Here is a 25267-nt window from a genome sequence, read left to right as displayed (position 1 = left end):
CTGTTTTGACTTTGGCAGTTAATTAGAAAGATGCTACTTTGTATGGTTCATGGCAAAGAGCAGAAATGCCTGTGTTTCTTCAGCTTTATTTTATTACTTATATAAATGACAAAAACATAACCCCTCTCTCTGTGGTTTCTGATTTAAGAGTGAAATGAAGGGAATTCTTCTGCAGGCTTGCTGTCAGAAAAGGGGAAGTGACTACCGTCTCCCAAAATGCCTCGCGTAAATTATGACTTGGTGTCTATGGAGAGAGGGAGTACAGGGAGAAAGAAAATATGCCTTGACCCCATTAACAGGAATTATCTAAAAACTGAATGGCATTCTTCCCAGTTGATGTTGCTCGTGAAAATGAAAAAATATTTTTCTTACGCCTGAAGTGGTTTTCCTTTTATGAGAGTATGGCAGCCGCCTAACAGGAAAGTATCTATTTCTTTGAGACTTTAATGTACGTTATCTAGGAGACGTTAAAAGAGAAGGAGTGACTCTTATGTTTTTACATTTACCATAAAGTTTATTTACTGTAGGAATTTCAAATACTTTATTTTTGGTACAATAACAGCTTTTAAATGTTTGTTCTTTTAACTAAAAGTTTGTAAATATAGAGCCTTTGAAGGGACCAAAATTCTTGTTTTATCCTGGGCAAGAAGGCACTGTTCAAGCTTTTTATACAGTGCTGGATTAAAATGCAACACCATCTTGCTATTGGGTATGCATGTGTGTCTAAAACAGCAAATGGTGCTAATTGTATGGTGTTTTTTTGTGACACAGTTAAATGGTCTTTGGAGAAGAGGGAAAAATGTGCAGTTTACTGGGTATAACCTAAATGAGTCTTTTAACCCAAGAATTTAAGAACAATAGAGGTTGATTTACGTTTGAAGCTGTGGCACCAACAACAGCAATTACATTTAGGAAGCCCTTGTCTGCTGTGGGCTCTGTCTCATTTAACCAGTCCATCAGCTCCATGAAGTAGGTTTTATCCCTGTTTTGTCCATTGAGGAAATTTGGGCTCAGAGAGGTTGTGTAACTTCATTTGGATCACACAATTATTCATTCATAGATTTAGGAGAAGAATGTAAGTCTCTCTGACCCCGAAGCTGTTGCTCTTTTTACTTTTAATTTACACTGTTTCTAAACCCTTAGTTCTGTAATATAAAGGAACAAATAAGTTGGAAAAAACAGTCAATAGCATTCCTTAAGAGAAATGAACTTAAACTAAACATCTTGTAAACTCAAATTCATTAAGATTTGCCATTTCCCTTAAATTCTCCCCCAAATTTTAATCAGAGGGCCTTCTTTTTTTTTCTTTATTTTTGAGGAGGATTAGCCCTGAGCTAATATCTGCTGCCAGTCCTCTCTTTTTTTGCTGAGGGAGATTGGCCTGAGCTAACGTCTGTGCCCATCCTCCTCTACTGTATATGTGGGAGGCCTGCCACAACATGGCTTGATAATCATTGTGTATGTCCATGCCCAGGATCCAAACCCTTGAACTCCAGGCTGCCAAAGTGGAGTGCGTGAACTTAACCGCTACAGCCCCTCAGAGGGCCTTTTTAATATAAACCAGAACTTTCATTTTGCTTTTATTTATAACTATGCTAGATTTTAAAGTAGATGAACTGGATAAAGATAATAGTGGAATAGAGAGGAATATGGCAAAGTAACATCAGTCTTCTTGTGTCCGTTTCCATATATTTATACTCGTTGGTAAGGTTTTGCTGTATTTTTATTTTTCTCTGAGCAGACTGTGAACAGTGAATCAGTTGTATTTGCCTTTTGGAAATGTGGGACTGATAGAAAAAACACTGCAAAAATTCTAACATGTTGTTTGTCTAAGTTTTCAATTTCTAAATTTATATTTGTCTTGGCATTTAAAATAGATTACTTAATTTTGATACTTTTGCCCCTTTGATGTAGAAAATTTAAGCATACTTTGATGATAATATTATTTTTGGTCAAGCTACATTGTTTAAATTTTTCCCTTCGAAGTTTTGCTCAGAAAGCACAGAAGTGTTGAGCTTTAAATAAAGAAAAGACATTCTGCAAATACACATCAACACACATGCCTAGCCTGTGGTGTATATGCTGCGCTCCACTTGCCATTTGTTCTTAACGAGCAGAAAAGGAATTTCAGAATTAATTGAGTTTAGGTTTTTTGGGAGTCCATTTACTACTTTTGGGATAAAATCCATTCCATATTCATCTTTGAATACCTTGTACCTAACATGGTACTTTACTCAAACTCAGGAATGATTGTTTGATTAATGAACATGTGAGTATTCAGAACTGTTGTACATTAATAATTGTCTGTCCTTGCAGGGGAACTAATTTTTGACGTAAATAAATCAGCCAGATAACTGAAGGCACTTTGAAGACCTTTCACTTTTCTCTTCGTAACCAAAAGATGCACTGCTCATCATCATCATCATCACAGCAGTTAACATGTATTAAATTTTTCCTGGGTGCCAGGAGCTATTCCATGTGTAGTTACCTATGTCATCATTACAACAATACTATAAAGTAGATAATAATATTTTCCTTATTTTACAAGTAGGGAAATAGAGGCACAGAGAGGGTAAGTGGTGGAGCTAGTATTTAAATGTAGGCCAACTGACTGAGCTCTGTCGTGTTTTGTTCCACTGTCCTCTTAAACAGAGTAATGAACATAATTTAAGGATTTCCTGGTGATTTGAGGTTTTCGTTATGATCATCTGAGCTCAAATGCTGGGAGTGTGGTGTCATAGAATTTGGAGACACACACAATCCAGATTTGAATTCTGGCACTGATATTTACTAGAAGATGATCTTAAACAAGAGTTTATTTATATTTATCAGAAGATATATATATATATATATACACATCTTCACTGAGCCTCCTTTTTTCCTTCCTTTAGTTCTGAAATGGGAACTAAATAACATGGATCTAAAAACTCTAAGGCATAAGCCCAGTGCTTACCAAGCACTTAGTAAATATTAGTTATTAGTTCTCTTCTTATTGCTTCCTCCTCCTATTAAAATTTAATGTTCTAAGGCAATGGTTCTCAAACATTTTGGTCTCAAGACCCCATTACACTCTTAAAAATTTCTAAGGACCTCAAAGAGGTTTTGTTTTGTTTTGTTTTATCCATCAGTGTTTATTAGGTTAGAAATTAAAATTGAGAAATATTTAAGTATTTATTTAAAAATAACAGTAGTAAACCCATTACATTTAAAAATTAGTGAGAAGAGTGGCATTGTTTTACATTTTTGCACGTCTCTTTAATGTAGCTTAACAGAGGAAAACTGGATTCTCATATCTGCTTCTGCATTTGATGTGTTTGGATTTGTTGTTTTAGTTGCCATATATGAAGAAAATTTGGCCTCATGCAGATTTATAGCTAGGAAAGGAGGAATATAGCCTTTTTGTGGATATCCTTTGATAGTGCACCAAAATCATTGCTAGTTTCTTAGAGGTTAGTTACAATGTGGAATCTGAAACCAGATGAATGAATATTTTGTCTTCCATTATAGTAAAATCTAACTGGTGCTTTATTTGTTTTTTTACCTATGCATAATCTTGTATTACATTGGTCATCTGGAAAATGGAAAATTTGAAAAAAGAAGTTACATTTCACATTTCCTTATGTAATATCAAAAATTACACTTGCTAATATCACTTCTGATCTTATCAACAGAGTCTTTAAATTATGGAAGGGTGTCAGGCTCAGGGTGGCAGATAACAAGTTTTCCAGAATTCTAATTTTCACTTGAAAGCTCAAATTTTACTATTGGCAACAAGTACTGTCAGTTGTTTTTTCTGAAGTGACAGGCTTACTTTGTTTATTTTTAAGAAATTGTCTGCCATATACCCAAGTCTGTATAACCATTTTTTGATTTTCAAGTAATATGGTGCTTATGAAAAATACAGCTAGTTCAGCTTGCAGCTCAAACCATAGTGCTTTTCGCCTAGTCGACAGTTGTATTTTTTATACAGCAGAAGTGCTTTATGTTTACTTCTTATTTTGAAACACAGAATATAAAAGATGTACACTCAAGAGTCAAGATTGAATAAAATTAATAATTTTTACTACTTCAGCAAGAACTTTAAGTGATTCAAAGGTAGGGAAATATAGACTATTGCTTTTGTTGATAAGAGCTGAAAACAATTTGTTGTCTTTTTTTTTTTCAGCCTACCACAGATACCTCTCCCCCAATAATAATAACAAAAAGTAAAGATATTATCAAAAAAGATCAAACAGGTATGAAAAAGAAACCATTGTTTCTGAAATTAGTGGAATCTAATTGGAATCTCAGTGGAAACTCGGGATAGGTTAAAGAATCCTGTTGTATTTTACTTCATTGTAGAATCGAACTTTTTTTTAATGGTAAACTTAAAATTTCTTTTATAACAATAAGGAAAAAGTTTAAAACAGACTGTTACTGTTTTAAATTCAAGTTATTTTCCAATTTTTACCCAAGTCTTCATATATATTTTTGGAAATTTGGTCGGGGGGTTGTGCAGAATCTGAATCTTTTCACATAAGAGTATTTCTAAAGATTTTAGTGAAGTTTAGACCTTCTTTAAAAAACAAGTTTATAAAATATACGTAGAGAACTCTGCATTATGCTACCTGAGCCCAACGTTTTAGTGTGGTACGCCTGTGAATTGATTCTAATAAAGATCTTTTATGATGTAATTTTAACAATGAATAAAATTTTCATACAGGGAGCTTTGAAAAGTAGAACATTATAAAATAGCATAACCTGCTATATGACCATTCACGTAAGTTGACAACGTTGTATAAAGATAGAAAGTTTACAGTTCTGTGCTTGATCTTGTCATTTAATAAACTATAGCAATAGGCGTTGCTTTGGGTAGATTATTGATCATCCATGTATGCCTTTCTAAATATCAAAAGGGAGATGACAAGAGTCTTACATACTCTTTAATTCATTTACTTCTTACTGTTCTTTCTCTTCCATCTTGAGTTTCCTGGTTGGTAGTTTATCTTTTTTATTAGCACAGGGGAATTTTAAGACAACTATTCCACTGAAACTTTTATAGTTGTATCTACTTAGAGGCAGGTGCAGAAAATTTGCATTTCGATTACTCAGAATAACTCCTTAAACGTTCTTGGGTTAAGGAATTATTTTCTAAATTCAGTATCTTTATCTTTTTAACTTATCAGCCAATGATAGTCAAGGCCTACTTTAAGAATATTTTCAAATGATAATGTGGGTTCTAGACCACAATCTGCTTTGCTATTCAAGACTTCATAGCTATGAAAAGAAGGGTATTCCGTGTCAGTAGGTGGGTGAACTAAGCTTGGTGGAGTAATTTTATAGGATATCTAATGTATTAGTGATTGTGGAAAGCGTTTTGTCTATTTAATTACCATCTCATCACTTAGAGCAAAATGTCTTAGACGTTTAAGATGCTTTTATAAGTATTTGAATGAATGAAAAGAAGGTCTCATAGAAAATGTAAAATTATGTTTATTCCATCTGAAAATGTTTTTCCTTCTTTTATAACTTGCTGCACCATTTTGTATCTTGTTTAGTTCAGGACCTCTGAGCTACTTTATGTCCAAAATAGTCTCGTCACATTAAGCTAATCCCCTTTGAACATGCAACTCAATTTCTTTAATTAGCTTTAAAAATAAGGATCATTAAATCAGAGTGCCACCATCAATTACTGTGCAAGGGTTTGCCTGTTCAATAATGCATCAGAGTTGTGCTCTAATCAGTATTTCACTGAAAGATTTATGGAAAAGGAGGCCTCCCTTGGTTCCAAACTTGAAATGCAGTTCTATTATGTATAAAAAAATTTTCCTGTGATTGCTACCATTTTAGGTGCTGTATTTCATTGAATACTCTCAGCATCCTATCCATCTTTGCATTTCATATTTGGGATCAGTTCCAGAGAGTGTTTTACAGCATTTTTGTAAATTCGTAAGAAAATAAGCAGTTTTCTTGCTCTGCAAGGAGACAAGGTGCAGATTAAAAAAACAGTCTGCATTTCTGTGAGGTGCACCTGTTATGGCAGATTCCCCAGAGAGTGCCTTATTTTTTATTTCTCATTATGTTAGGGAGTAAAAAACAAACAAAAAATTGGGAAATTGAACTAGGAATATATGTTTATAAATTTGTTTAAAATCTACCAAAACTAGAGTTACAAAAGCAGTGGTCATTTTTCTTGCTTAATTCAAGATAATATATATTTTAGCTTTTAAAAGATAGAAATATAATATCCATCAAATGTACCTAAATGTTTGGGTCATTTTATTCTCATTGCTATACTGTGCATTCAGAATAAGTTAAAATAACAGGACCACAAAACAGGTTTTGATAATCTATATAAAGTGCTTTAGGAAATTCAGTTTGATCCTAAGCAATCATTTTTGTAGACAATTACACAAGTGCTTCTGGAAAGATTGATGTTAGCCGTTAAAATAGAGCTATAATACTAACTTCCTTTTCAGTGAACATCCCAGAAGAGAGGGAGAAAACATAAGAAGTCAGCATTTCAATATTTTGTAGCAGATTTAGTTAAGTGAATCTACATATTTGAAAATATTCTATTTGGTGAGCCTAAATTATTAAAGTTAATTATTAAAGTTAATTATTAAAGTTAAAAAACTGTGTAATTTTGAAATCTCACAATTATATCAGCCTTGTACAAAGGTGTGTCAGAATACTTTAAAGTATAAGTTAACAAAATTTTTTTTCTTGTAATTTAGTGTTTGATTAAATGATTACAAGTTTTAGAAAGTCATAATCTTTGAGGAAGAAAAATCTAAATGTGCTATGGAGGTTAAAACATAGTCGCTAAGGATTCATCTTGCCTTGAGCACTTGTTAAAGGATTCATTCTGGGAATGGGAATCAGTTACTTGAATCCATATCAAGCCTGGAGAGGGTCATCCATCACAGTAAAAGACTAAGCGTCAGCTTCAGATAGCCGGTTTCTATATTCTCATCCATTTAAGATGAATGCCTGGTAATTGAACTTTAAATTCAGAGTTTCTGTCAGAAAAGGTTTAGTTTGATTTGTAGAGCCTGTTCCTACCACCTACTTTCTCTAAATGGAGGGTGTTTTTATATCATTCACGGGAGTGCCCCAGGTTCTTGCTCTGATTGTATCACTTATTTTGCAAACTTTAGAAAAAGTGAGAAATAACGTACAGTAAGGGGGAAAATTATATAGCTCAAGGATTTTTTACAAATTGAATATACCCATATAACCCTTCACCTAAATTAAGGTATGGAAAGTTACCAGCACTCATTAGTACTCTCTGTGTCTCCTCAGTCAGTCCTAACCCTCTACCCCAAAAGAATCGCTATTTTTTTCCAGCCTGTTTGAGATATAATGGACATATAACATTGTGTGTTTGAGATGTACAATGTGATATTTGATATATTGTGGAATGATTACCACATATGGTTAGTTAACACCGCTGTCACTTCATATAATGACCTTTTGTGTGTGTGTGATGAAAACATTTGAGATCTACTCTCTTAGCCACTTTCAAGTATACAATACAGTATTGTTAACTATAGTCACCATGCTGTACATTAGACCCCCAGAACTTATTTATCTTACAACTGGAAGTTTATACGCTCTGACCAACATCTCCACATTTCTCCCACCCCCGCCAGCCCCTGGCAACCACCAGTCTTCTCTCTCTTTCTATGAGTTTAGGTTTTCTAGATTCCACATGAAGTCAGATCATACACTATTTTGACTTTTATCCCTTAGATAAAAATTTATATTTTATGTAAATGTAGTTTGAGGATATATTCTTTGTGTCTGGTTTCTTTGTTTTCACTTTGTGTCTATGAGATTCGTTCATGTTGTATGTAGCTGTAGTACTTTTCCATTTTTCATTCTATGAATACACTAGAATATATTTGTCCTTTCTTTTGTTGATTGTAATTTTGATTTTTCTAGTTTTTGGCTATTATAAATAAAACTGCCATGAACATTCTAACGTGTATTTTAATGTTCTTAAGTGTAATTTCTCTGGGATATTTATTTGAGTAAAATTTGTGCATCTTATTGTGTATATTCAACATTCGTAAATTTTGCCAGACTGTTTTCCAAAGTTACAGGTCCATGCTCTCACTATAATATATGAAAATTCTCCTTACCCCACAGCATCTCTTACACTTGGTACTGCCAGCTTTAAATTTCTTTTTTTCCAGTTTTAGCCACTCAGGGGGGTATGTTAGAGTATCATGTTATTGTTTTAGTTTGCATTTTCCTGATGACTGATGATGTTGAGCACCTTTTCATATGCTTATTGGTCATTTGGATATCTTCCTTTGAGGAGTTCCTGTTTGTCTCTTGCCCATTTTTCTATTGATTTGTCAGTCTTTTTCTTATTGATTTATAAGAGTTTTTAAATATATTCTGAATACAACTTTGTTGGATGTTTCTATTTCAGCTGTTTTTTTCTGCTTCGTATTTTTTCCTTTTGACTCAATTGTATCTTTTGATGACGAGAAGTTTTTTTTTTTTTTTTAAAAAAAAGAGTCCAATTTTTCAAGCTTTTCCTCTATGGGTATTGCCTTTTTTGTCCTACTTAAGGAATCATTGACCAAGCCAAGATTGTAAAGATTTTCTTTCAGAAGTTTGTTTTATCATCTAAATTTTGGCTGTGGTGTGAGGTAGAGATAAAATATGTATGTTTGTGTGTGTTTATAATTTTTTATTTGAATATCCATTTGACCCAGAGTATTTATTGAGAAGACCATCATTGTCCTCCTTATGTTGGCATTGTTGTTGTAAATACAGTGGTCATATATGTGTTGATCTGTTTCTTAAACTCTATGTATTCCAGTTTTTCCAAAAATTTTTATCATATTTTAAATGGAATCTTTTTTTTAAGTTTCAGTTTCTAGTTTTTTGCTAGGAAATCTAGTTGACTTTTCATGTTGACTATATCCACTAACTTTTACTAAATTCACTTATTAAAGCTAATAATTTATCTGTAGATTGACTTGGGTTTTCAGTGTAAACAACTGTGTGGTGTACACTGAGTAATTACAGTTTTTGTTTCTTCAATTCCACTTTTTATGCCTTTTATTTCTTTTTCTTGCCTTATTGTACTACCTAAAACCTTGAGTCTAATAGAAGTGGTGATGGTGGACCTCATAGTCTCATTCATTATTTTAGGATTAAAAACCTGTATTTCCCTGTAAGTATGATTTTATCCACTATTTTTTTCTACAGTCTATTGAGCTAGTCCTATGTTTTTCTCCTTTATTCTGTTGATGTGGTAAATTAAACCTAAACAATTTTCAAATTTTAATTCAACCTTGCATTTCTGGAGTGCCCATCTTGGTCATAATCATTCTCTTCTTTGTATACCTTTGGCTTTAGTGTGTTAACATTTTTGTTTAGTATTTTTGTATCTACGTTTAGGAGATATTGGTCTGTAGCTTTCTTGTCTAGTAATGTCTTTGTTAGGTTTTGGTGTCTGGGTTATGCTGGCCTCTAGGAAAAAGTTGAGAACAATTCCCTCTTTATCTTGTCACTGAAAGTGTTTAAAAACTTGGTGTTAAAAAATTTTTTTTAATATTTGGAGAATTTACCAGTGAAATCATCTAGACCTGTTTTTTTTTTATATATGTGGGAATATTTTTAATAATGGATTCAATTTCATTAATAGGTACAAAATTATTGACATTTGGTAATTTTGTTTTTGACATTTAGTAAATTTGCTTTTTAAGGTATTTGTTTATTTCATATGTTTCTTTCAAAATTTTTGGTATAAGGTTGTTCACTATATACCTGTAAGGTCTAGTCAGGTCCCTCTTTTCATCCCTAATATTGGAAATTTGTCTTTTGTATTTTCTTTGACCAGTGTTGCTGGAGGTTTATCAAATTTATTAATTTTTTCTTCTTTCAGAAGACCAACCTTTTGCTTTGTTGAATTATTTTATTGTATTTTTTTCTATTTTCTTGAATTTTGGTCTAAGCTGTTATTTCCTTCCTTTTTGGGATTTAGTGTACCTTTTTTTGGTTTGTTTTTTCATACAGATGTTCAACATATTGATTTTTAATCTTTCATTTTTTCTAATATTTCTTTCTAAGCATTGCTTTAGCTGCATCCCGCAATTTTATGTTGTATCTTCATTATGATTCAGTTCAAAATTTTTAAATTTTTATTGCAGTTTCTTCTTTGAACCATGGTTTATTTAGAAATGTATTGCTTAATCAACTAACATTTTTTAGTTTTCTTCTTTCTGTTATTGATTTGTAGATTAATTGTACTGTAATCAGAGACATCTTCTGTATGATCTCACTTCTTTGAGATTTGGTGACACTTGCTTTATGAACTTTACATATAGACTTTTTTTTTTTGTGCAGAAGATTAGCCCTGAGCTAACATCTGCCAATCCTCCTCTTTTTGCTGAGGAAGACTGGCCCTGAGCTAAAACTGTGCCCATTTTCCTCTACTTTATATGTAGGACGCCTGCCACAGCATGGCTTGACAAGCAGTGCTATGTCCACACCTGGGATCTGAACCGGTGAACCCCAGGCTGCCAAAGCAGAACGTGCAAACTTAACCACTGTGCCACCAGGCCGGCTCCATACATATAAACTATTTTGATAAAATATTTCTTTTGTATTTTGAAAGAATGTGCACTCAGTTATTGAGTGCAGTGTTCTGTCTTTGTCCATTAGGTCAACTTTATTTAGAATGTTGTTCATATCTTTTATAGTCTTATTGTTGTTGTTTTTTTTAATCTATTTCTATCACTTACTGAGAGAGATGTCGTATAATCTCTACCTATGATTGTGGGTTTGCCTGTTTCTCATTTGGATTCTGAGTCCTTTTGCCCTACATGTTTTGAGGTTATATTTTTAGATTACTAAAATTGTTTTATCTCTCTACCAAGTTGACCCTTTATCTTTATGAATTGTCTCTCTTTATCTCCAGTAATGCTTCTTGTTTTAAAGTCCACTTGTCTGATATTGTTTAGCTGTACCAGGCTTCTTTTGGTTAATGTGTATGTGGGATATCTTTTTTTTGTCATTCTACTTGCACCTTTTCTTCATCTTTTTCTTTATTAGTAACTTGTGTCTTTGGTAAACAGCATGTATTTGGGCTGTATTGTGTTACACAATGTGACAATTTTAATCTTTTACTTTGAATATTTAACCCCTTTATATTTAATGTAATTATTGATACATTTTCATTTTAATTTACTATTTTTTCTTTTTTTAATTAAATTTTTCTTCCTTTGTATTAACTTTTTATTTCATCCTCTACCTCTATTAGCATATTATTTATACTTAATCTTATTATTCTTCTAATGGTTACCCTAAAGATTGCAGTAAGTATCCTTGAGGTATTTGAGTCAACTTTTAAAAAAGTCTTTTTATTTTGAATTGATTATAGATTCACAGAAAGTTTTCAATATAGTATAGAATGGTCCTATATATCCTTAACCAAGTTGCCTCCAGTGGTTACTTCTTAATAATTATAGTAAAATATCAAAGCCAGGAAACTGATATTGGTACAGTGTGTGTCAGTTTTTTCAATTTGTGTCATTTTTTCACTTGTATAGAATTGTGTAACCACCACCACCGTCTACATACAGGCCTATTCCGTCACCACAATCTGGGTGCAGGTTTATTCCATCCTCCTTGTGTTACCCCTTTATAGTCATACCAGCCCCTCTAGGCCCTGGCAACCTTTTCTGTCTGTGTAATTTAATCATTTCAAAATTGTTAAAAAATGTAATCATAATGTATGTGACCTTTTGAGATTGTCTTTTTTCATTTGACATAATACTCTTATAATCCATCCAAGTTGTTGTGTATATTAATATTTTATTCCTTTTTATTTCTGAATGTTATTCCATGGTATAGATACATCTTTTGAAGGCATTTTGTTTGTTTTCAGTTTTTTACTCTTATGCATAAAGCTGCTATGAGCATTGTGTACATGTTTTTGTGTGGACGTAAGTTTTTATTTCTCTATAATAAATACCCAGGAGTATAATTACTGTGTTGTAAATGCATGCTTAGTTTTTTTTCAGAAACTGCTGTACTGTTTTTCAGAGGGCTCTCCCAATTTACATTCCTACCAGCAGTAGATGAGCAATCCATTTTTCCACATCCTCACCAGCATTTAATGTTGTCAGTATTTTTTTATTTAGTCCTTCTGATAGGTATGTAGTCATATTCTTTGTGCTTTTAATTTGCATTTCTTTAATGGATAATTCTGTTGAACATCTTTTATGTTCTTATTTGTCATCAGTATATCCTCTTTGGTGAAATGTCTCTTTGTTCATTTTTTAATTGGATTTTCTTTCAACTATTGAGTTCTGAGATTTCTTTATATAAGCCAGACATAGGTCCTATGTCAGATATATTACGCTTAACTTATTTCATTTTACTTTAATTAGTACTTTCACTACTTCCTGGAAAATGCAGGGAACATAGTATATTTCAACCCCGTTTGCCCTACTCCTGTCTTTCATGTAATTATCATGTACTTTCATTCTACATATATTTAAAACTCCACAAGTTTTAGATTATTTATTGTTTTAAGCAATTTCTGTTGATTTACGTACATTTTTAAACTCTTTTTTGTGTTCTCCAGTCTTTTCTGCATTACAGAAATTCCATCAGGGATTTTTCTTTCTGCCTAAGAATTTACTTTGGCATTTCTTTTGTACCAATCTGAGACAACATTTAGTGTGTGTGTGCGGCAGGGGCGGGGGCAGAGGAAGTATTCTGAAAATGCTAGGTTGTCAGATTGTTTCTATTTTTAATTTTTTTTTTTATTCTATTGTCTTCTGTCTTTCATTGATTCACTTGAGAAGTCAGCTGTCAGTTTTATTCTTCTTTCAAGATAAAGTGCCTTTTTGCCCTGATGGCTTTTAAGATCTTCCCTCTAACTTGGCTTTCAGCTGCCTTGCTATGGTAGTCAGCCTCTAATATGGACACCAGTAATCCCTGCCTTCTCGTCTTCATGCTCTTGTGTGATCCCTTCTCCTTGAGTGTCAGCTGGGCTTACTGATTTGCTTTTAATGAGTAGAATATGGCAGACGTGATGGTTTCTTTCTGATACCTTTAAAGTTCTTTTTTTTTTTTTTAAACAGCTCTATACAAATTTTCTAATTGATCTCAGTGGAAGGGTTACTCTGATACAGCTATTCCCACAGGGTGAGCTTAATTGTGTATGGAACTAAAGACAATTTTTGTTTTCTTGGGATGTTCTTATAGAAGAAGCAGCTCTCTTAGTACACCTCCAAATAAGTGACTTTCTAGGTGAAAGGATACTGTCCATTTCCCCTATAAAGGCATATCGACTGATGCCCAAAGCACTAAACACTTGTTTATTCAGATAGTTTCTTATTTGTGTGCTTCTGCAGCTGTGACCAGGTAAGTATACGTTTATCAAAAAGTCATTTTTAGAGCTATTTATGCCAGTCATAATTGTTTTTTATAATTGTATGACTTTATTATAAAACATAAAAATTTATGACAAAAATTTTTTTCTCTGAAAACTTACTGAAATTTTTTTCAAAGACCACATAGATGAATTGATGAAACAGTTGGTGAATTGTTTGTGTTTATCAAACTATAAAACACTGAGGAAAGATCTCATAAATATCTAGATTTCTTTAATGAAATTGTTTCTCAAGGGTCAGATTCTTGCTTCACCTTAAAGAGGTTGAATTTGAAAATAAGGCCATATTAGATGAGTATGTTTTATGCAGGAAATAAGGTGGGGACCTCCCATATATGAAGATACTTGTGAATGAATACCCATATATGCAGATACTTGTGAATGAATACCCGTATATGCAGATACTTGTGAATGAATACCCATATATGCAGATACTTGTGAATGAATACCCGTATGTTTTAAGTTAAAGTACTTCGGTTTATGTTTGGCCTTTGTTATGATTTCTGCTTTATCTGACCTTTTAGAGTAACTGAAGCAATTACTAGTTCTGACTGCATCTTAGAAGAGGGCTTCTCGTGTACTACTAAATACTGGTAGGGTGTTTCATCCTTCCCTTTCAGAAAGATTTTGACACCTTTTTAATTGAATAATTTACATAATCTTTATTATGTTTTAGGTATTAGCACTAATTAAAATCCATAAATTAAGTTAATATATGTTTATTTACAAGAAGCATAAAAGGCTTTTTTAGACTGAAATACTCAGCCAGAAGTTAAACAGAGAACAGATAATTATTTGGTGACTCTTGCTCATTTACTAGCAACTTCCATAAATTATACAGATTGTTTATCTGTATATAAAAATCACCAGATAGTTGTGTTTTCTTCTGTTTATTTTATATTCCATAAACCAAGATGAGAGTCAAGTTCTTTTTATTAAACATTTATACTGAGTCTGCTATGAACAGGCCTATCAGGGTAAATAAGATTCCTGTTCATCAAGAAGATTATAGTTCAGAAAACCATTTTAATAATGTTATAGCAGAATCAAAAGGTGCCTTTGTGCTTTTTCCTATGAGTGTAAATTTGAAAATTTGAAAACAAGCCTTTTGTGTGATGTTATAGTTAAATTCGTGTTTTTTCATATATCATCTCTTTAACTTTTGCTTTTACATTTATGTATACCACAAGGGCCGGGAGAAGACAGGAGGAGTCGTTGACATTGGTTAAACCTTTAACAAATTTGGAGAAGTCAGTTGGTATTCAATTCTTTTATATGATTCTCATAATATAGTACTTGTTCTGGTCCTATAACTTTACTCTTGTTTGCCTTTATTCCTTTTCTTACATCATATCAGAGCCTCTACTTCACCAATTAACTTCATGTAGATAAACTCTCGGTTCTTGGAATGTGATTTGTTCATTATGGCTTACCGTAGCAGAAGTCCAAATATTATTTTCCTATGCAAACATGCCATAGGCATTAGATTCTGGTGTGTGGGATCCTCAGCCTGTCACAGATTTCATTATGCCATCTGCTTCAACCTGAGCGTTGTATCTTCTGCTGGCAGACTTTATTGAAGTTGCCATGGCTCAGGATAAAAAAATCAGATTGGGCATAAGAAGCTTGCTTTTGAAAAAATAATAATTGATCTTTCTTGCTATAGATTTTAAAATAAACATTTGAAAAGATTCCCAAAAGCCTCTTTTAAACATATTGATCTCTTTTTTATCTGTGGTTATAGATAGCCAGTATGATGGTTGAGTTATTGATAACTTTGGTAACTTACTGAGTTTGCTGTTTTATTTTTAAGGACAAGTGACAAACTCTTAGGCATGGGTAGATGATATATTGTGAAATATTTTGATTGTTTCTGTCAATGGAAGCTCTTTACCTAATATCTTATTTCCAGAAATGATATCTCAAATGACTGTTTGCTGTGTGTATAATATAAAGAAAGATGATGTAGGAACACCAGGATGAAAAAATCTAGGTCACAGTCCACTTATTAAGTGTGTGACTGTGTGTAATTTTGTACTCTGTAAAGTGGAAATAACGATACTTGGAGAGTTGTTAGGAGATTAGATCCAAGTAGGTCCTTAAAAAATAGATAAACGTTTATTCTTCAAATGTATATTGCATGCCAACTCTGTGCAAAGCACTTTTCTAGAGAATGAGGATATAATAGAGAATAAAATAGTCAAATTCCTCCACTGGAAAATTCTACATTGTAGTCTGTCTCTACAGATTGGGATGGAAGCTCCATGACAACAGGGTGCATACCAGCTGGTAATAAGCACCATGAAGAAAACAGGGCAGGGTAAGCTCATGGAGCGTACTGGTGGGATGCTGTCTTGGATAGGGTTGCAGGGAGGGCTTCTCTGAGGTGATGTTGAGCACACTTGAATGAAATAAAGAAGTGAGCATGTAGATGCTTGGAGGAAGGATGTCCCTGGCTGGTAGAGGGAGTGGCTTGGCAGTTTGAGGAATGGTGAAATGGTGAGTATAGCTGGAGCTATGTGGGTGAAGGACACAGTGCTAGGAGATGAGTTCAGAGAGTGATCCCAAAACAACATTGATGTAGCCTTTCTGATAAATAACTGTGGATAAAATGTTACATTCCAGATACCCTATAGAAATATGAAATTAGGATTGACTATTGGCACTGTTTTATCAACTGTTTAGCTTTAACTTGGAGCTCTTTGTAACACGCACAAGTAATTATAGAATATTTTTCCAAAATGGAATTATCTTTTTTGTTGTTGTTTACTTATGTCATTGTACCTGAAGTTAGCCAGACTGTGAGGTTCGAGGGCACACTTCTCCAGACTGACAACTCTGCCCAAGACTTTTGACACCAACAGCAAGGAGTTAAGCTCCAAATACAGTTAGAAGGAAGAGTCCACACAAGGCCACCCCCACTTCTGACACCAACTGCAAGTTCAGGAGTTTCCCCAAACCACACTCAGGTCCAATAATTCACTAGAAAGACCTACAGAACTTACTGAAAGCTATTATACTCTTGGTTGTGGTTTATCATAGGGAAATCTATTATAATCTTGGTTATGGTTTATTATAGGGAAAGTATACAGGTCAGAAATTAGTCAAAGGAAGAGATGCATAATACAGAGTCTGGGAGGGTTCCAAATGGGATGCTTTCATTTTCTTCAGGAAGTGGTGTCTTCCCGGAATCAATGTGTGACAATGTGCGTGGAGTATTGCCAACCCAGGAAGTTTATCTGAGCTCGGTGTTGAGTTTTTATTGTGACATTATTTTGTAGGCCTGATTGATTGCCCACAGGATTTAACTTAGTCTCAGAATTTGAGCTGATACCCTCTGGCCTTGGGGCCCACCACGAATAACAAAGACACACCTGTCATCTGGGAAATTCCACTCGTTTAGAAGTTACTTCCTAGGAGCTGCAGACAAAGGCCAGACCTCTCTTTGGGAAAGACCAAATTCTTTACTATATACATTGTTATAAAAATTCAAGCAATACAGAAATTTAGTGGCTCCCTGGAATCCCATCTCAGGGAGAACTGGTGTTATATTGGTTGTTTGGTATGTATTCTTTCAGATATTGAATACATATATAAACATCTTTTTTTTGAGTGCACATTGAATCATACTATACATATTGTTCAATAACTAGCCTTTTTCACTTAAAAGTGTGTCTATGGATGTGTATGTTTGTGTGCGTGTTTTAATAAGTACCTTAAAATTGTATACTGGAGATAATTAGTTTTTAAACATTTTCCCATCTAATAAATAGTGCTGCATTGAACGTCCTTGTACATACATCTTTGCATATTATTCTAAAATTTCTCCTTGAAATAAATTTCTGGAATCAAAGGATATGGACACTTTCAAATTTCATATGTACTACATTATAACCCCTCTTGGGATGTTTTCTATGAAACGGTTTATGGAATGTCAAAATTGTTGGTAACCTCCATATTACTCTTAGGTAAACACTGCAACTTTGGCAAGTTCAAATGTCGAATATGCCCACATCCCACATCTCAACCCAGCTATGATTCCTACTCTGCAAAATGAGTCATTTTTATCATCACCCAATAATGGGACTCTGGAAGCACTTACAGGATTGGGTGCTGCACACATCAATGGGAAACCTGCTTGTGATGAATTTGATCAGCTGATCAAAAACATGGCCCAGGTAAGAACATTTCTTCCTGTTAGTTATGATAGAACCTGTGATATCTTAAGAGTGTAATCAAGTCCTGGATAATTTGAAGAATATTTATATATTTATATTATATATGTTAAATATATACATTAAATATATATTATATTAAATATATTCTTATTTATGAAGACATTTATAACATCTGAAAAAATAGGAATGAAAAAGTAGATTTTGTGTAAGTTCAGATGATTCAGAGATTTTTCTATTCTACTTTTTTTATCATCACATTTTAAACTGAGTATTATATGTTGTTTTCCACAAATATTCTTCAGGATAAATAAAATATCTCCTTCTAGGTGATGAATGATAAAGGTTATCTTAGAAAATGTTTTTTAAATTTCTTTCTCTTTTTTTCCCCACAACAAGATAATGCCACTAATAAGATGACTGCATGTGCATTGATTGGCTTTTCATTTTATTTGTTGCTTTGTTTCCTGAACAGGGTCGCCCTGTGGAGGTTTTTGAGCTCCTCAAACCTCCGTGTGGAGGCCTCGGGTTTAGTGTCGTGGGACTCAGGAGTGAAAACCGGGGCGAACTGGGAATATTTGTGCAGGAGATCCAAGAGGGCAGTGTGGCTCACAGGTGAGACTGTCATAGCATCTTTCCTCTTTCTTTCTTTCTTTTTTTTTTTTTTTTAAAGATTGGCACCTGCGCTAACATCTGTTGCCAGTCTTTTTTTTGTTTTTTTTTATTCTTCTCTCCAAGGCCCCCAAGTACATAGTTGTATATTCTAGTTGTGAGTCCCTCTGGTTGTGCTATGTGGGATGCCACCTCAGCGTGACCTGATGTGTGGTGCCATGTCCGTGCCCAGAATCTGAACCAGGAAAACCCTGGGCTGCCAAAGTGGAGCATGTGAACTTAACCACTTGGCCATGGGGCCGGCCCCTCTTCTCTGTTTTTGATACCACATTCAGAAGGTGTTGATCACTTTGGGAGAATTTAGAGAAGCAAAAATGAATAAAAACAAAAACCAGATGTAATCTGTCATTAACCAGTTTCTAGAAGTCATTAACATTGTCATGATAAAAAGGAAGTCCTTTGAAAGGAGAGTAGCTGTTTAGTCATAACCACGCTTTAGTAAGGAAAGAAAAATTTGAGTAGGACATTATTCTCATTGTTTTTAAATGGGCTCTTTTTGAGTAGATTTTTAAAATTACCATACCGAAAAATATACAAATAGCCCATGATAATGTGAGCTATATTTTATTAATAAGAATCTAGGCAACTTTGCTTTCAGTTGTAGAAGATAGGAACATCCAAGATGTAAGGTTTGGGTTGAGTGGGTAACTGAAAAGAAAGAGGGCTTTTAAATGGGAGGGGTGGATTAGGGGTAGATCAGCTGGAGCCAAAGCATGTACTTTTGAAAACAGAGCTACAGAGGCTGGACCCGTGGCCTAGTGGTCAAGTTCAGCACGCTCCGCCTCAGCCGCCTAGGTTCGGTTCCCAGGTGTAGACCTACACCACTGGTCAGTGGCCATGCTGTGGCGCTGACCCACTTAGAAAAAAATAGAGTAAGATTGGCACAGATGTTAGCTTGGGGCAAATCTTCCTCAGGGGGAAAAAAAATAGAACTGCAGGAAAAAGCCTGAAAAGTGTGGATATTAGAAAACAGGATTAAAAATAACCTGAAGATATATGCCAAAGAAGCTGTCATTTTCTTGAGGGCTGTCAGATAATTTTTACCCCCTTTTCATTCTCAATAGAGATGGAAGATTGAAGGAAACTGATCAAATCCTTGCTATCAATGGACAGGCACTTGATCAGACAATTACTCATCAGCAGGCTATCAGCATCCTGCAGAAAGCCAAAGATAATGTCCAGTTAGTTATTGCCAGAGGCTCATTGCCTCAACTCATCAGCCCCATAGTTTCCCGTTCTCCATCTGCAGCCAGCACAATTTCAGCTCACTCGAATCCGGTGAGTACATAAGATTTTCAGAAGGATTAGAACATTTTTCTAGTTCTTTTTGGTTGTCTGCAGGTTTCCAATTCCTGTAGGTTCTTTGTACTTTTTGAGTTTTGCCCTTTTGTTCTTTTCTCTCTCCCTAGCCTGGAATATTTGTTATTTAATTATGATTAAGTTTCTGGCTTCTAAAAAATCTTTTACCTTTTTTGTGTAGTTTTTTTACTTTACACCATTCCTAAAAAAAAATTAGTCCTTTAAAAAAATTAACTCTATCTGTAGACAGATAAAATTTTGATTTTGATTATAGAATTATAATTATAGAATTGTTATACAAATTTAGAATTGTTACAGGTAGCTGTTAGTGACTTTAAGAAGTCATCTAATTTGGAATCCTGAGAGGCAAGATTATGCAGAAGACATTCTTAACAGGTGACAGTTTTTTCCTTGATCTTTTTCTTTTTTTCTTTTTTAGAAGTTCTACAGAGGATCTTGCAAATCAGTGCCTATCTTTGCTTGGTTAAATGTGGTCACTATAACGATGTATTGATAATTTCAAAAATGATTATATCAACAGCAGTAAAAGGGAAGTGTACTAAATCAAAGGGACATTGTTAAGGCTCATTGTTATGTCTGAACTCAGTTATTTAATACTGATCACAAAATTCACAAAAAGCTCAACTGTAATAAAAATTTTAGTTTTTCCTAAATTTTTTCAAATTCACATAGGAGCTTTGTTTTCAGGTCCACTGGCAGCATGTGGAGACTATTGAATTGGTGAATGATGGGTCTGGTCTGGGATTTGGCATTGTAGGAGGGAAAGCCACTGGTGTGATAGTAAAAACCATTCTGCCTGGAGGAGTAGCCGACCAGGTAAGCTGCTCCAACAGGTCCTTTATGCTGTTTTATCAAATGATATGGCTTCATCTTTTACATTCTCTGTTATAAAGAAGAAACTTTGCTCTTAGATAATGTCAAAGAAGCTGAGTTAGAATTTTCTGTTTTGCTAGATTATCTCTAAAGTGTTTTCTTAGACCTGGGGAGAACTATTTCTGAAAAGAGACATTGATCTTAAGTTACAGTTGTAGGCAATGATCTTATGACTCTTTAGAAGCACAGACTAAAGCCCAGGTTATGGGTTTGATGACTGTAGAGGTAGCTACCTTTTATTTTATGATTATAAATCATATTTATAAACCTAATCATCTGTTTTATAGCCACAAGATATTATGGAAAAAAGAATACCTTATTATCGAGGGAAAAAACAAGCTTCGACTTGTCCCTTTAGTGATGGGTCACGGGGTCATTGGTTATGGAGCACAGCCTGTTTTCATCGTTTAGAGTAGTTCATTAAAGCCTTGCCATTTATGATATGTCACGGAATATATGTGAGAAAAGTTTTTGTAAAGTTACTAGTTATGTTTTATGTTTTAATTTGACAAGATTTATTAGTGTCACTAACTTTTGCCTTATTATGACATTTTGTTTATAATGCTGTTTGGTTTTTGCATGTTTTTTTGAACTTCAACTAGGAAGTGAGGTTCATCAGGTATTTCTTATATTCATAAATGAAAGGCCTATTTAATGGCAACCTTATCAGTGCAGATATTAATAGTAACACAATAGTATGCAAATTTTCTTCCTTTTAAACATTAGCCAGCATCTAGCAGTTTCCAGGCTCGTGATAAATAAGCAGCATCTTCAGTATAGATCTGCCCTGTCCAGTACTATAGGTACTTGCCACATGTCACTTTTTAAATTCAAATTTAAATTAATTAAAATTAAATAAAATTACAAATTCAGTTCTTCGGGTGGACTAGCCGCATTTCGACCACTCTGTAGCCCCATGTTGCTAATAGCTGCCGTATTGGACAGTGCAGAACATTTCCATCATTGCAGAAAGTTCTCGTGGACAGTGCTTCAAGGGAGGCTTGTAAGACTGCTTTTCACTCTCCTCTTCTATCTGAATTTTCATTTTACAAGGATTTCATCTACAAGTGAGTTCTTTAGGGACATTTATAATTGAAGTGCAAGGCAGAAAATTGTGGTATTTTATTCAGTGCTTTCTTGTGGTTCATCCCATATTTTGAGTAAGATGTATTTGCATTGTGACGTATACTTCATCTTTGCTTAATGACATTGTCTTCTTTTTCTAGCCCTCAAAAAATCCACAGAAAGAGTTAAAATTTTTTTGCATCTAGTAGGTAAAAATCAAATTGTAAAGCTTGTATCAATATTGATTTAAGGAATATTTGTAAATTTCGTTTGCCTATATCACAGTGAATGATGCCAAGACGTTTCAAAAGACGGTGAAAATTACAACCACATATTTAATGTCCCATGATAGGTAGTTCATATCTTTGCCATTTTTTTATTATTCCCTTTCTGTCATTTAGGATTTCTCTGAGGGAGTAAAAATAATAGTATCCTGATTAATCAGTCTCTTTTTATTCAGCATGGGCGATTATGCAGTGGAGACCACATTCTAAAGATTGGGGACACAGATCTAGCAGGAATGAGCAGTGAGCAAGTAGCGCAAGTCCTCAGGCAATGTGGAAACAGAGTTAAATTGATGATTGCAAGAGGTGCCGTAGAAGAACCAACAGCGTCCACCTCTTTGGGCATCACCCTTTCTTCATCCTCATCATCTACGCCAGAGATGCGGGTAAGTAGGTAAAAACAGTTATTGGAAAAATCATAGACTATAGCACTTAGATGACAGTGATATTTATTTAGAAAATAGACTTATTAATGTTCATATGTTAGTGCTAAAGAATGAAACGAAATTCAAATGTAGAGATGTTTTGGCACTAATATTTTATTAATTAGGAATAATGTATAACAGGAAAAATAGGATCTTAAAAAATTCTAGATTACTATTTTACATTTTTCTCTAAGCAGCACATTTATGAGGATAATGTTTTGAGGTATGGATAAAATTTTAAAGAATTATTTTCTGCTAATACCTAAAACGTTTAATTCTATCTTTCTCTTACTTGGAAGGCCCTTTATAGGGTGGGCCATATGTTCCAACCATTTCCTTCAACATCTTTCTTTTTAGTGTCTTTTTCTTGGTGAGGGAGATGATGGCAGGCTTAGTGGGGGTGAATACAGCTTACTAAAACCTTTCAATATTAGTGTTTTAAGGTATGTCTTAGAACTGTTATCAGATCTGTAATGAGAAGGCACTGTGCTTGACCCAGTTATATAATTTTTTAAACAAAAGTTAAGCTTTCGAGGTTGTAACAAAAGCTTTATTCATAGGCATAGCATTCCATCTTTGTTGTTAACTTGATATGAAAAAGCTAAAAAGTTTCAAAATTATTAGAATGTAGTGGTTATCTCAGAAATTCAATTACAAGACTATAGCGGATAAAATATCAACAAAATAATTCTATCCAGAAATCTAAGTATTTAAGAAGAGAATTACACCCAGTTTCTAGGTAAGCTTTATAGCAAATGCAAGCCCCATGTTCCTTTCTCATAGATCTAGAAACGTCTATATGACTTATTCTATTAAAGTTTTTTTCTAACCAGTTGCTGCAAATTCTTTTTTTTTAATATTCTAACCTCCTCCCCAAACCCTTTAAAACTTTATTAGAACACTTGAAATTTCCATGATTCTGTTCTTTTTAGGTTTGAGTCTGGTTGCTATTTTTTGCAAAGAGAAAGAAATAAAGAAAGCTTGTTTATGAAAGTATTTAAATGGCATTCTTTTGTGGTAAACAAAACATTTTATTCAGCAATATATAAATGAATGCAATACCGAAAACCACTTGATGTAATTGAAAGCTTAGAGAAATATCTATTCTGTGCATATCATCGTTTCTGAAGCTTGTGCCCCTTTTAAAACCATTCGATAGTCAAATTGCCACCCTCTAAAATAGCACTCGCATAAGTCTTATTAAAAATAGAAAACACATTTGTTTCAATTGAAGCAGATTTCATCCTGTCATTTTCTTGTAATTATCTAAACTTTAAACTTTTGCTAAGTTTGCACAGATAATTATGTGCAATGAAAAAAATAAATCAAACTTTACTGTAAAATTGTGTCTCGTTTAGGTAAACTATCAGTGGGAGAAGAGTTTGCTTAAAGAGAATCAGAAAACATTACCAGCTAGCCCCAACCTGCATGTCCATTCGAGCCCTTGCCTTCATTCTGTTGTGATCTTTCTAGGGTTCTCTGTGGAATCTGCTGACACTACACTTGTACATAAAGCCAGTAGCTTATTGATGACTTACTGCACTAGTCCACTAATGTTTAATTCAGGGAGCCTTGCCTTCAGTTCAATATATAATTAATAACAATTCTACATGTTAGAGGAACCTGCTTTCAGCTATCATTCCAGGAATGAAGGAAATCAGTGCAGAAAGGCATACTTTTCTTATAAATAGCTTTTCATATTAAAGTCTGAATTTACAAAACAAATACAGGAACAGTTTTAAATAGCTCTTTGGTGCTTTTCACTGGCTTTCAAAATAACCATCAGCCTATTAATAATATATCTGGAGGATAGATTAACTCATATTCATGCTGTTAGGATCAACTATCAGCTGAAGATAGTAATAGCAATGAGTTCTGAGTGGACACCATGGCCCCTGCATTCTGCTAGGGATTTTACATCCTGTATGGCGCTTGAGAGCAGGGACTCTGCAACCAGGCTATCTGTGTTTGAATTCTGCCTTTACTGGATTGCTCACTGGTTGTCCTTGGAAAAGTTTATGTTCCTTAGTTTCCCCAGAGAAAAATTGATGGTAATTGTGCTTATCTCATAGTCTTGTTCTAAGGAGTAAATGAGTTGAGACATGTCAAGTGCCTGTTACACAGAAACTGCTCACTAAATGCTAGCTGGACTTGTTATTCGTATTCCTGCTAGATAGCTGAGCAAAACAACGCTTAGAAAAATTAAGTGGCAAAGATAGATTTGAACTTGTTCATCTGAATTCAAAACATGAGTTCTTTCAACTGTGTTTCCTTCTAACTCCTTCAGAAATGAAGATGAGCCATCTCTGAAAGATAGGATTTGTTAATAAGAAATGATTTGATTTTTAAAATTTTTTTGTACACAAATAATGCATTTCTCTGTTAAGGGGAGTTTAACTTTACTGCTGACATTCCTTTTGAGTAAAAATGTGATGCTTAGTCTGTGTTGTCAAGATTGAAGAGTAATCTCTGCAGTAATTCTCTAGCAGTGTTCTGTGACACCTAATTACATCATCTTGTTTCAAATAAAGGCTGTGGCTTTTTGAACGTATCTTGTTTGTTTACATGTTTATTTTTCTGTATGATTATTTATCAATTTTATTTTAGGTTGATGCTTCTACTCAGAAAAATGAAGATAGTGAGACATTTGATGTAGAACTCACTAAAAATGTCCAAGGATTGGGAATTACCATTGCTGGTTACATTGGAGATAAAAAATTAGGTAGTTATAAACATTAATGTTTTATTTATTTAACTTGGCAATTGCCTCTAATATCTTTGTCTTATGAAACATTGAATCAACATTATGTATTCTCAGATTGTTAGGTAAACTGACTGAAAACTTCCTTAGTAATAATTTAATGTAGGTGACTCTGATATTGTATTTAAGACAGAACCATTGTCTTATTGTCTAGCCTAAGTTTCTCCTAGTGGTCTTGTTTGTGTGGCTTGTTGATTTATTTTTATTCAAAATCAAGACTTGATATTTGGAAAATGGAGGATGGATATTCTTTAAGTGTGTTTTGTAAATAGTAAAAAAAAACC

At 33.8% G+C, this 25267-nt stretch overlaps 1 protein-coding gene across 11 annotated transcripts in view; it reads left to right on the top strand.

Annotated features, from left to right (window-relative positions):
• Positions 1-25267, top strand: part of MPDZ (multiple PDZ domain crumbs cell polarity complex component) — a 130235-nt gene that overhangs the window by 8008 nt on the left and 96960 nt on the right. For 6 of the 11 annotated variants that reach the window (XR_006889085.1, XM_046664551.1, XM_046664554.1 and 3 more), the window contains exons 3-8: positions 17377-17586; positions 18059-18198; positions 19320-19533; positions 20248-20391; positions 21974-22183; positions 24830-24944. Coding sequence is in view for 10 of the 11 variants with exons in the window: in XM_046664551.1 (XP_046520507.1) it covers positions 17377-17586; positions 18059-18198; positions 19320-19533; positions 20248-20391; positions 21974-22183; positions 24830-24944 (1033 nt within the window). In the remaining variant the exon portion in view is untranslated. The remainder of the gene's footprint in view (positions 1-17376; positions 17587-18058; positions 18199-19319; positions 19534-20247; positions 20392-21973; positions 22184-24829; positions 24945-25267) is intronic. The other 5 variants (XM_046664558.1, XM_046664557.1, XM_046664555.1 and 2 more) reach the window with 2 other exon arrangements.

This window comes from Equus quagga, chromosome 6, assembly GCF_021613505.1.
Source record: "Equus quagga isolate Etosha38 chromosome 6, UCLA_HA_Equagga_1.0, whole genome shotgun sequence".
NCBI classification, from domain to species: domain Eukaryota; kingdom Metazoa; phylum Chordata; class Mammalia; order Perissodactyla; family Equidae; genus Equus; species Equus quagga.
The sequence above is the reverse complement of the archived record's forward strand: the minus strand, read 5'-3'. Positions and strand labels throughout refer to the sequence as shown.